Source organism: Neoarius graeffei, chromosome 7 (genome assembly GCF_027579695.1).
Source record: "Neoarius graeffei isolate fNeoGra1 chromosome 7, fNeoGra1.pri, whole genome shotgun sequence".
Classification (NCBI taxonomy): domain Eukaryota; kingdom Metazoa; phylum Chordata; class Actinopteri; order Siluriformes; family Ariidae; genus Neoarius; species Neoarius graeffei.
This window is the reverse complement of record NC_083575.1, coordinates 63,008,229-63,022,153: the sequence shown is the minus strand read 5'-3', so window position 1 is coordinate 63,022,153 and position 13,925 is coordinate 63,008,229. Positions and strand designations below refer to the sequence as shown.

Below are 13,925 nucleotides of genomic sequence, written 5' to 3'. Positions count from 1 at the left end.
TTTTCACTTTTGGGGATTAGCAGACTTCAAAAGGCTGTAACTTGTGGCTGAGGTATACGCCAGAGAGAAACAAATTTCCTGTTGTGTTCAGAAATACACTGCAAGTCAAAAGTTTGGACACAACTACTCATTCATAGGTTTTTCTGTATTTTGACTATTTTCTACATTGTAGAACAACACTGAACACATCAAAACTATGAAATAAATGGAATTTTGTAGTAACCAAGTGTTAAACAAAATATGTTTCATATTTTAGATTCTTCAAAGTAGCCAGGGTTTACCACTTTGCACACTATGGGCATTATCTTAAAGGATATGGGACATGGATTTTTACCTGGGCATAATTATGTATAAAGGACATAAGAAATGCCATCTAAATCACTGCAGGGCGTCAAAAATGTGAAAATCATCACATTATTCAAGTTTTTCTATACATCAGCGTAAAACAATGATTCGTTAATGAGCTAGGTGGTCACGTGACCCGTGACGTCACAAAAACTTTCCAAGGAGCCAGCGCTTGGGAATCTAATGTAAACAGGTTACCGAAATGGACACCATCGACAGTGACATTCCCGATGTTTCACAGAGATGTGAAGTTAGACCCTATCAATTTGAACCGATAGGTGGAAATTCACATGAACATGGATCTTGTCTTTACTTTGACGGGTCAGATGATTCTGAGAGTGAGAGTTCATTCAGCCCTCATGAAACTGAAAGCGGTCGGCTCGATAACACTTCCTGGTAAGTTAAAAACAATTCTACTCAAAGGCTAATGATCTGTTGAAAGAAGTATTATTTTTGTATCATACATTGAAAGTTCATCATAGATCTAGCTAAAGTCCGTTGCAAGCTAGTTTTTTTTTTTTTGCTGATATTTTTCGAGATTGATTGAGATACAATGCTTCCAGAGTCCGAGATGAAAACATTCAAAATGGCAAAACGAGTCAGAATTATGATAATCAATAATTGATACACCCAAAATTATAATACTAATCCTTACCTCGGCTTTCAGTCACTTAGCGCAGAGGTCTTCAACAGGGGGGTCGCGAAATCGCACCGGATCACTCATATCAACAAAAATATTCCTGCCCTGTCCCCTGGCCTCCGTGCAGGGATGCAAACAGCGCGCCTTTCGACGGATGCCGCCTTTTTCACGGCTGAATCGCGCAGATCCGATTTTTAAAAAAAAATTTAAAAATAGCGATGTTGGTTCATGGAGCATGAGGCATGAAGTGTAAGGATGAGAGAGAGGCGGTTTGGGTCGGGAAGCTGCGCGCATTTGTGCAGCCTGGTGCAGGTGTGTGCGGCTTCCCGATTTGAACTGTTTTTTTTTTTCTTTCTCATCCTTATGCTTCCTGTTTCATGAATTAATATCACTCAGTACCTGAGTATTAATGTTGAAAGAATCCTCAGTGAAATGGTCTGAACACAGTTTGTGGGAAACAGTAGGTGCAAAGTTTTTTTCAACAGGTGTTCTGTAAAGTTGTCCTACCAAGCCTACTGCGCATGCGCGAAGCCTACTGCGCATGCGCGAAGCCTACTGCGCATGCGCAGGTGAGCCCACACTTTCCTCAGCTTTGGGTCCTTGGGGAATGCAAAAAAAACTTACTCCATTCTTACTCCTAATTCCATTCTCATTGGAATTATTGCAACCATAAGCAGCACAATACACCATGATGTCCAATGTACTTTAAAGACTATAAAAACAATTTTCTGGTCATCCACTTCTCCATTCATCTACCCGCTTGTGCTGTGCCCGAAAGTTTTTGTGACGTATGATCACGTGACAGCGGCTCTTCCGGTTGCAAAAAATGCATATCAGAAGTCGAGCAGAAATGCCATATAATCATCACGAATATAACGATTTTGCTGAATTTAATAGATGATTTTGTATTTGTTGATGCAATTAATTCATATTTTTAATGGAAAGAAACTGATATAGCGTGCTTTTATGTTTCATGTCCCATATCCTTTAACCAGCTTCATGAGGTAGTCACCTGGAACGCTTTTCAGTTAACGGGTGCCTCGTCAAAATTTAATTCGTGCAATTTCTTGCCGCCTTAATGCGCTTGAGATCAAACAGTAAATAGTAAATAATAAAGATACAGTAAATAGCCCTATTCCACAACTATAGTAATCCATATTATGTCAAGAACTGCTCAACTAAGTCAAGAGAAACAACATCCATCATTACTTTACAACGTGAAATGTTTTTTTAATTAATAAAGAGAGAAAAAAAAAAACAATTAAATTAGAAGGTGTCCAAACGTATGACTGGTAGTGTATATACAATAGAAAATGCTAACATTTCGCACTGGGAAGAGTTCTCCCAGGTGGCCCTACACATACAGTTTTAATATTTAACAGTTAGCTGATAACCAACGAGACACATAGCCCCGAGTTGGCTATAAGCCATATACAACAAGATTGAATGGAAGAACTGTTTTATTCTATCCACATTCATTGGATTTTGAGAAACAGAGCATTTATTTTTTGCAAGTTCGATAAATAAAAAAAAAAACTTTGCACAAAATGTCCGACAAAATAATTTCCACTTAGAATGTAAATGAACCAGCAAAGTGACAGTAGCAATTTGTGAAAAATGCTATTATAATAATAATTATTGGGAAAAAATGTTCCTAGGAAATACTTTAATTCCATATTTTGTTGCTTTTTTGTTTATTTTTTATTTTTTTTTGGGGGGGGGTTGTTTTTGACTAGAGTTTTTATTTCGTCCTCGGTTGGTTCAGCAACATGCTCCGCCATTTTCTTATTATTATTATTATTTAGGGATTTTTGGCAGTTGGCAAACCAACTTAAAGGTGCATGACCGCCACCGACTGGGCTGGAGTGTGGAACAGGCGATATTGGGGGTGGGGGGATGGGGACTATATTCTTTAAGCCATTTCTGTTTCTTTTAAATACTTGATAAAGTGATATATCTGACTTGATGTGCTCTGCCATTTTGTTTTTCTCTACTCACAGTATATGAGCTGATATCATAGTAGTAGAGTAGCCAATCAGAGTGATATCCAGTGAATGTGATAGAATAAATACAATTATCTACTGAGATAGTTATTCAAGCTTCTAATATACTAAGATTTACTGAGTAATATTTTAAGAGCAGTTTTCCAGCTGCTCTCTGACTGCCATAAATCTCAAATAAATATCATATGCTCTGAAAACATTAGCACAAAGGTAAATAACTGAAATCCAATTTAAGATGAGACAAGATGAACTACTGTAATATTGTAATAGCAGTGCAGTGCTATTATGAGCTATTTTAATAGAAGTTTCTTGTTTGTGTGTGTATATGGTTTGCAGTTTTCACCTTGCGGTCATTGTCAGACTCTCGGAATATGAGCTTGTCCACTTCATTGGTGTCTGCAGTTCGAACCGTCTGCATGGTGGCTGTAGAACACAGACTCTGGAGACACACACAAGGAGAGAAATTAAAGTTTATAATAGACGATAACTAGATTTAACAAATATAGCGCTAATATTGGATGAACCGGATGAAAAATCAGGGTGAAAATCTAACCACAAGTTCTGTGACATATTTAAGACATAATTAAGACATGCAACCCCAAATCAGAACAAGTTGGGACGGGAAGGAAAATGCAAATAAAAAAAGAAAGCAGCGATTTCTAAATTTACTTGTATTTCATTGCAGACACTATCAACCCAAGATATTTCAAGTTTTGTCTGGTCAACTCCATTTCATCTGTTAATATATTTTCATTCTTGCGTTTCAGGCCTGCAACACATTCCAAAAAAGTTGGGACGGGGCAATTTAGGACTAGTAATGAGGTAAAACAATTAAATAATGATGTGATTTGAAACAGATGATATCAACAGGTGACTGTAATCATAATTTGGTACAAAATCAGTATCAAGTAAAAGGCCTACTCTTTGAGGAGCAAAGATGGGCTGAAGATCTCCAGTTTTTCAACAAATATATGAGAAAATTACTGAAATGTTTAAAAACAATGTTCCTCAAAGAAAGCTATGAAGGGATTTGGATATTTTCCTGAGAACCGCCTATTTGCTTTTGCCCTATGTGGTAGACATTTGTTTTTTTTGTGAGTATTCTTTTACTTGTTTGAGCTACCCTACACATAAAGCATCACTGGAAAGCCCAGACTGTCCTTTTGAGAACACAGTGGGAATTAATAGGGTAGCTCAAACAAGTAAAAGAACAGTCACAAAAAAAAAAATTTAAAATAAAAACAAATATCTACCACAGAGGATAAAAATGAATAGGGTGGTTCTCAGGAGGATATTTCGCCCTCAATGATGCACATTATTAAACAATTCAAGGAATCTGGAGGAATTTCGGTGCGTAAAGGGCAAGGGCACAAGCCAAAGCTGAACACCCGTGATCTCCGATGCCTCAGACGGCACTGGATCAAGAATTGTCATTCATCTATAGCTGATATAACCACCTGGGCTTGGGATTACGTTGGCAAACCTGTCAAGCACTACAATATGGAGTTACATTTAAAGCAGGGGTCCTCATGATGGAACATGGTCCAATATCTGGACCCAGCAGTACTGGAAAAAAAAAAATCGTATGGAAAAAAAAAAAACCCTGGCCAGGCACACAATCTGCCATAGAACCATTCTGCCTTTTTTTCCTGGCATTTATTGAAGTTGGTTCATTGGTTCCAAAGACAAGTGACAGGGTCCAGACATTAGGTCACAAAGAGGAACTATTACCAAGACAGCATTTTTTTCATTTTCATAATATTGCTAAAATTGATTCTATTCTATCTTTGCGAGATGATGTTAATACATGCATTTGTATCCTCCAGACTTGATGGTTGTAATGCCCTTTTCTTCCTTCTTTCTAGTTGTGCCACTAGAAGTTTTCAGCTTGTTCAGAATGCTGCAGCTAAATTCCTGATAAAACAAATAAATTGGATCATATAACACGCATTCTAAGCTCTCTTCACCGGTTACCAGTACAAGCTGGAGCCGATTTTAAAGTTCTTTTAAACTTATAAGGCTTTGCATGGACTTGCACCACCTTACTTATCCAAAATAATTACACCATACACATTGGTACACGCTCTCCGCTTTCTTGATGCTGGTCTTTTGGCCATGTCCACAGTTAAAAAATAAATAACTAAATCAGCTGTCACAGAGCATTTGCCTATCGTGGACCTTATCTCTGGAACGGCCTTCCATTATATGTTAAAGAAGCATATTCAGTTGATATTTTTAAAATTAAGACTAAAAACTCACTTTTACTCCCTTCACTACAGCCTACCCTAGATCTCCGACAACATCCAATATCATTCAAACGTTCCCTTAAAAGTGGTTGTTTAATTTTAAATTTAATTTTAAAAACTGTTAATTTTTTTTTTTACATTCATTAATCCCTTAACATGGTGTTTTTAATTGTCATTTTATTTCATTTTTATTATCCCTTCAACATTGATGACGTGGTTTTTTTTTTAAATCTTTTTTTAACTTGCTTGTTGTCTGTTTCTTCCCATCTATTCTTTTTTATCTGTAAAGTGTAGTGGGACCATGCTCCATGGTGATTCAGCACTTTAAATAAAACTGACTGATTTATTTTGTTTAGTGCATGGTCCAAAGAAATGTTTTTTAAAAAGCGATGACAAAAAGCAAAGTGTGCACATCAAATTCAAAACACGTGCTCAGAGTCTGTGGCATTAATCAAAATCGTTAATGTGAAGCACCAGTGAAGGGAGGGGGGGAACACTTTGAAATTTTATATATAGCTATGAGCTAATTACTAATGGTTATGCACATTAAAAAGTAACTGATGTCATTCAATTTTTAAATTATGATATTAATTAATTAATTGATTGATTTTTAAAGCACATTTTAGTTGAATATTCCCAGTACAAAACACTATAAAATCTTATTAAAAGCTATAAATATTTCAGATGTCATACCACAATATTAGTCACACTCCTATAACTAACGCTGCAGTTACAGCCAAAGCTAACCAGGGCCTTTATGTAGCATATGAAGTCCAAACCACCCAAATAACACCCAATGCATTTTAATGATTTTGAGGAACCAGAAATGGAGAAAAGAGCATCATGTCCCTCTGGCCCTCTTTATGTCTCAGTATTGTCCTGACCCCCGAAGACTGTGTGTGCGGCTAAATTCCCTTTTGTCAAGTCTTTTTAACAATTAGTTAAACATTCGACCATCTGTGTTTGAAGACAGTTGAATGAGGTAAAACCAGTCCTGCTGGTTCCCATCCCATAGGCCTGATTGAAATTCAAAGCACAGATTAGTTAATTAGGTCAAGCCAATATAGCAGAAAGGGAGAAAAAGAAAGCTCTTTAGAATGAAATGTCACAAATCAGGCCAGTGAGCTCACAGAGCTGTGCTGCAGATTAAAACAAACAGCAGCAGAAAAGAGAGGAGCAAGCCTTCTTCCCCCACTCCTTCTCCCCCACCTTTCTTCCCTCCATTTGGATGCTTTCTAAGCTCTAACAAATAGCTCCATCTTTTGCTCATTTGGGTCCAAGCGCCAGCTCACGGTGCTCCCTTTGCAGCCTCAAACTAATGCGCTTTACAGGGTTTAAGCTGCTTTGAGCCATGAATAAGCCCAAGAAAAGATCTCCCTAAAAAGGCTCAAGGCAGAAATACTCAGCCTGACAAAGTCATTGTAGCCATACACACCGAGACAACGCTGCGAAATTGACCTCATGTTCTCAGAAATTATTGCTGTAAAAATAATTCAGGTAATAACCAACAATAGTTTGCCTATAAACCAGTGAAATTCAATTTAAGAAAACAAAAACGCTGAAGAATGGTGGCCAAGAAAATAAATACAGAATTCAAAACATAATTTAATTTAAATAATGCGCTTCACTTAGGGTTCCACTTTTAGCTCTCTTCACCAGAAACCCTCCCTCTGTCCTCGTCTCAGCCAGAGAGTCAGCCAAGCAGAAAACTCTCGCCATTTCAGACAGGCTATGCTGCCAGAAAGCCGAGCTGCCTTAGTGAAATTAAAAATATCCATTTATGACTACGGAACCACAAAATCCATTCGTGTTTAAATGATTTCGATAATCCATAGGGAACAGGATCTGCTAATGTGCTGATGTTTTTGATCACAATTACACTTTAACAGCTGATGGACAGATGTGTACACTCGCTCACATTTATACACAGGGCGGATTCTCTTACTTTTTCAGTCTCCTGGTTGTGCAACTCACCTTTTTCAAACAAACTAAGACTTTAGGATTACATAAGAAAAATGTCACCCCTTTTGACGAATGCATCATTTGCTTTATGTCCTGTACTGGCTGATAAATACACTGATGAGGATCTTGTGGCCTTGATATTATAACATTCTGTCGGAGTTAAGAATGAATGGGAGTTAATACTTTTACTTAAAAGGTCACTTATAATACCAAGTGTCACAATCTGCAGCAGCTTGTGCCAAGAGGGTTTTTGTCTCATTTGGAGGAGTGAAAAGCGAGACCCCTCAGTGGTGATCAAGACTGATGCCCTTATTCATGTGTTCACTGATGAACAGTAAGTCACATGACCCCTCTCCTTAACGGTCATTAAACACTATAAATAAAATCAGACAATTGCAAACACACAGTTAAACATGCTAACGTGTGTATTAGTGCTGTCATAATTAATATGTGCTCCAGATACTACTGTTTTTGCTTGATGTAGGAAAGTGGCTCCAAATCAATACATGCAATTTATGCTCGATTTGATCTTTTACAAGTTTTTTTTTAATTCAAGAGAAATATTTCTACTCATTTCTGTTACTAAATAGAAATAACATTTTATTGGGCGGGGTGGCACGGTGGTGTAGTGGTTAGCACTGTCGCCTCACAGCAAGAAGGTCCGGGTTTGAGCCCCGTGGCCGGCGAGGGCCTTTCTGTGCGGAGTTTGCATGTTCTCCCCGTGTCTGCGTGGGTTTCCTCCGGGTGCTCCGGTTTCCCCCACAGTCCAAAGACATGCAGGTTAGGTTAACTGGTGACTCTAAGGCTACATCCACACGACAACGGCAACGAGATTTTTTTTTTTAGCAGGTAAAAAAAAAAATATCGCGTCCACATGGGCAACGGATCAGTAAAATATCAGGTCCGTATGGCAACGCAACGCTTGCTGAAAACGATGCAATACACATGCCACACCACTACGTGCGCTGTAAGACGGTCCCATCGGAGACACCAGAACAATAGAAGAAGTAGGACGCATGCGCATGTAACGGGTTTATTTTTTTCCACTTGCCATTGTGTGTAGTGGTGGGGAAATTCTGTGCTGGCCCTTTAAGAGCGCAGGTAGTTATGGGAACGAGGCGCTGGCTTCTTTCAGTTCATTTTGGAAATGTAAGCGCCAATGCCACTGGACGTTTGCAGCCCGTCCTCAGCAGTGTATTTGTGTCATTTCTTCAGAATAAAAAGACTGGTGAACAACACAACGCAACGTCTGTTACACGCATAAACCCCTTCTTCTATCCGGCATGAAGCACTCACAGGAACAAACACACAACAACAAGAAGATGGCTGCGACTACGCGAGGAAATCGTGCCTTCTGTGTGTACAAATTAGTTTTATTAGTGTGCATAGTTTTATATAACTTAATTTTCTTATTGTGTGTGAACATTTTGAAAAGCATTTTTATATAATTTATATAACTTTTTATATTGTGTGTGAACATTTTGAAAAGCAGTCTTATCCAATAAAACAAAAATTCAAGAAATGGTTCAGTTACTTGTTTATTTAAAAGAAAAGCTGTATACAAAAGTGAATGCAATGCAGTGGTTCATACAAAACAGTCTGTTGAAGGGTCTTCTGACCCTTTTCCCCTCTGCCTCCAGAGATACTTTTGCTTTGTGTGGAAGGCTGTACTTTCTGTTCATCAAAGCAGGTGTAAATTGTCTGTCTGGCAGGTCAGTCAGGTTAATGTGTAAACAATTTCAATTTCTGTTGTTACGAATGATGCACGCGAGTGCGCTGCTTGTTCTAGTCATGTGGTTGTGACGTCATCGTAAACAAATCCGTTCTACTCATCCAGACGACTTCGCAACGGCTCCGTTGCCAGATTTTTTCACTCTGGAACCCGTTCTCAAAAGATTTCGTTTTGAGGCACCCAAAACGCCGGTGCCGTGTGGATGCCAGGCCGAAACGATAAACAATTTTATCAGATTCACCTGAATCCGTTGCCGTGTGGACAGGGCCTAAATTGACCGTAGGTGTGAGTGTGAATGGTTGTCTGTGTCTATGTGTCAGCCCTGTGATGACCTGGCGACTTGTCCAGGATGTACCCCGCCTTTCGCCCATAGTCAGCTGGGATAGGCTCCAGCTTGTCTGCGACCCTGTAGAACAGGATAAAGCGGCTACAGATAATGAGATGAGATTTTATTGGGCATACTATCATGACCTACATAGATTCTGAAATATCATTATGTTTTACCCAATGTTGTGAGCATATACAGTGAATAGGATTTAGCATAATCGTATGGTGAAGGAAAGATTAATACGGACAGATTGTTTTATGCGGATTTAAAGCAACTCCACCTTTGTGTGGCTGAAGGAGCAGAGGTTTGTGCGCGCTGACAGAGGAGCCTGCGAAACACATTGCTATCAGCTGTCTGTATAGTTAAAGCATCTATAAATGAGCAGTGTGTTATCTCTCACTGATGAGATGAAAAAGTATTCTGTAACCTGCATACAGTACATACATAAATTCAAACACAGAAATCTGCTAAATTAAGGTAAACCTTTTCCCATTTTTGCCAATATAAAGGTAAATTCCTTTTTCATTAATTATTGTGCTTAGGAAAGCAAGAAAATGCTCACTACTAATGCAAGTTACGATTTACTGAAAGGAACTTGAGAACATTAATGACCCAAGCCACTATATCTCACCTTATTATGTCTAATCAATACTTGTCATACGATTCCCTTTACCTTGTGCAACTCCGTCCATGAACAAGAGCCTTATGCTTATGGACACTGTTATAGAAGCGAGTTATTTATAATCACGCTGTCTGTTATCACCCAAATGAGGATGGGTTCCCTCTTGAGGTTTCTTCCTCATGTCATCTGAGGGAGTTTTTCCTTGCCACCGTCACCACAGGCTTGCTTATTGGGGATAGATTAGGGATAAAATGAGTTCATGTTTAAAGTCTTTAAATTTCTGTAAAGCTGCTTTGTGACAATGTTTATTGTTAAAAGCGCTATAAAAATAAACTTGACTTATGCTATTGCCTGTGAGCTTGCTCAAAAGCAATGCACCATGATTCTCAGGGCCAAGGAAGCTCTCTCATAATACACACTGTAAAGACCAGAGGACATCTGTTCACCCAGTCCAGTCATCTAATTGTTGATCATACCTGGGTAATAATGACAAAAAGTAAAGTGACACGAGAGTGAGTGCGCTAGTCACAGAGAGAGGAAGGTTGAGGTTCGGATCTCCGGGTCGATGCAGCAACCACAGTGAGTGTGAACACAAATCTTTTTCAGCTGCTCCATTAAAAAAAAAAAGAAAGAAAACCCTAACAGAGCTATGAAAGAAGATTTTGAGATATATAAAGTAGGCCATTATATAAGGAATAAAATATAATACGGCATGGTGTTAAAGAAAACGTCATCAAGGATATGGTGATATGATGAGCACCTGTATGAAATTACTCATTTTTAAATAACAGCCCATTTTATTCCTTCGACACATAGCAATTTGATAACACTAGGAATTATTGATTTCCTAAAAAAAACAAAACAAAAAACACAGTACTCATCAAAAGTTTGGACACACCTAATAATTAAATGGTTTTTCTTTATTTTCATTCATTAAAAGACACTTCATGTATTAAAGTAATGATGGATGTTGTTTCTCTTTATTCAGCTGAGTGGTTCTTGACATAATATAGATTACTACAGTTGTGGAATAGGGCTATTTACTGTTTTATTATTATTATTATTACTACTATTTACTGTTTGATCTAAAATGCATTAAGGCGGCAAGAAATTGCACTAATTAACTTTTGACAAGGCATGCCTGTTATCTGAAAAGCATTCCAGGTAACTACCTCATGAAGCTGGTTAAGATGATGCCAATAGTGTGTAAAGCGTTATCAAGGTAAACGCTGTATACTTTGAAGACTCTAAAACATGAAACGTTTTTGTTTACCGCTTTTTTTGTTTACCACATAATTCCATATCTGTTCCATATTTTATTTCATAGTTTTGTCTTCAGTATTGTTCTACAGTGTAGAAAATAGTCAAAATACAGAAAAACCTAGGAATGAGTAGGAGCGTACTGTATGCGTTTTATTCATTCTTGGGTATTTTTCATGTCGAGAAATGTCTGCAAAACGTATATTAAACATCTTGCATTAGAGCAGCTATAGACAGTTGTTCCTTCAACAGCTTCTCTTTTTTCCTCTCTCTTGAAATTAATAAGACAAAAGATACAGTTTGTCATATTGCTGAAAAACCATAAAATGCAAAGCCCACGTTCCTGAAGATTTTCCTGTATTGCAAACATGAAGGAAACAGTTTTACTTGTGACTGTTACAAAATGCGGACACTGGAGACCCTGTCCTAAAATGCTAAACAAACGTCTCCTCACAGAAACAACTGCGCACATTTAAGTCCATTTATGTGAAGTGTCCAACAAACAAGTCCCACCCTGTGTCCGAAATCGCTCACTCATTCACTACTCCCTACTCCCTATATAGGGAATTACTATATAGAGGACCATTTTGTGAGCTCATTGATAATATAAAAAAAGAAAAAAAAAAGAAAAAAATGCTTTCGGACACTAGTCCATCGTGCTGTTATTTACGTCATTCCTGTTGCACAATTAAAACGTGCCAGATCAGTCGACTGGTGGGTTTTTCAAAAATAATAAGTACGTGCATGTATTTTTGTGATAAATAGATATTATACTGGAGCGTATTTTCCACATTAATCAATACAAAGTACTTTGTGTCTGCTGCATCTTTCGGTTCTTTTAAATCAAGGCTGAATACTTTCTTCTTTGCCGCTGCCTTTTATTAAATCAGATTTGAGGCTTTTGATTTGATTTCTTTCAGCGCGACCGCAATGCATGATGGGATGACCATCGATTATACACTACTTTCCGTGACGCATTGTGGAATACTTTGAGTGCACTATATAGGGTGTAATAATCCTATCGTTTCAGACAGCACTACAAAATGGCGTCCTCACTATATAGTCCACTATATAGTGAGTAGGGAGTCATTTTGGACACAGGGCCAGTGTAAACTGTTTTTACAGGAATGATAATGTGCATTAAGTTGTGATTTGCCTTACAGTTGAACGTCTGTCTGAGCTGTGCCGTTACAGAAAATTAATCAACACCTTCTGACCTATCAGAGTCGAGCATTCAACAGTGCTGTGGTATAAAATACACGACACAGTATAGTACAATGCGATCGTGGCAGTGTGTATTAATAGCAGCAATGACTGGTGCTTCACTGTACAGAAGCTACAGTTCTGATGAAATTCTGTGCTACACTAAAGATAAGTGCTGGGTTTCAGTCTGAAGTGCCCACTGTGGTTGAGGACCACTGCTCTGAGGGAGGGGAAGAGAAAGAAAGGTCACCTAGTGCAGTCGAACAAACACTCTTCATTAAATCTTATAGCGTGTAGCTCTTCTTTCATCGATGGATATTGATTCTCTAAAACGGTTACAAATGAGCAGATACGATTGGCCGTAAGGAGCTGTGGAGTGGATGTGTGGTGGGGGTAATTTGGAGTAAAGCCTGTGCTTGTGTTAGATGCTCTTTAAAGTGTTAATCCCATCAATGACAGAAAAAGCACTGCTCAGTTACAGATGTTTAGGCAATACAGAGAGACTGAATCAATGCATCTTCAAAATAATGCCCTCTTTCAGACCACACTGCAGCCACCCACAGCTGGAGATGGTTTCATGACAACATTTCTATTCAGTGATATTGTTAAGAAGGAGAATTCTATGCTAAACTGCAGTTAAAAAAAAAAAAAGAATCTTACTGCACAAACACTCACAGGTCTCAAATATGATCTTAACACATTTCTCCTAGTACAATTAATGTGGAGGAAATCCACTTTAAGATGAGAGAGATTTAAAAACATAGTTCTGTATCAAATTGTGATTTTTTTTTGCAAATGAATCACATTCTATGTGAACTAATAAGGCAATTCAAGCTTACAAAGATAACCTTAAAAAACAAGCCACAATTTATCGTAAAACTGACATTAAAATGCTTTAAAAAAATTATATATAAGTGCTGTCAAGCGATTAAAATATTTAATCGCGATTAATGTCGCGACTGTCATAGTTAACTCGCGATTAATCGCAATTTAATCGCACATTTTTGTCACATGAAAAACCATTGTAATTCTCTTATCAGCATAAAAAAGTGAATGGGCTTGCTTTGTACCAATGTTTTTTTTTTTTATTGCAGAGCATAACACGTCTCGTCACAGCCACTGACATCCATAACTTCCATATTAGATGAGAAAACCAAGGGATGAAAAATAAAGTGCATATCACTGTGAAAATAAAAACACGTTTTATTTTACTCTTCATTAGTTTCTTTTGAAGAGAAGTATTTGCCATAAAAGAAGAAAAAAAAACGTAACAAAAATAAAAACATTCATCATACGTTCAAAAATGTTCATCATAGTGTGGCACTGTATTCTCTAATTCTCACTGCTTATAACTCTACACCTACCCGGTGGAGATGAGCTGGGAAACTGAAGACTGAAGGAACAGTATTGAAAAGTATTTTTCCAGTCTCACCTGTGAAAGGTAATCCCATGTGATCTCGTTTGGACGGTAAACCTGTTGGTACAGTTAAACGCAGCACATGAATGAGGCATCTTTATTCTCGGCTACTGTCTAGACGCTATACCAGAGACGGGTGAAGAATCTCCACTTTGCCCCATCCAATA

The 13,925-nt window shown here is 38.0% G+C and overlaps 1 protein-coding gene across 1 annotated transcript in view; it reads right to left on the bottom strand.

Moving 5' to 3' along the window:
* LOC132889575 (inositol polyphosphate-5-phosphatase A-like) overlaps nucleotides 1-13,925 on the bottom strand; it is a 363,076-nt gene that overhangs the window by 39,158 nt on the left and 309,993 nt on the right. The window contains exon 10 of the mRNA XM_060926225.1: nucleotides 3,332-3,427. Within this exon, the coding sequence (XP_060782208.1) occupies nucleotides 3,332-3,427 (96 nt within the window). The remainder of the gene's footprint in view (nucleotides 1-3,331; nucleotides 3,428-13,925) is intronic.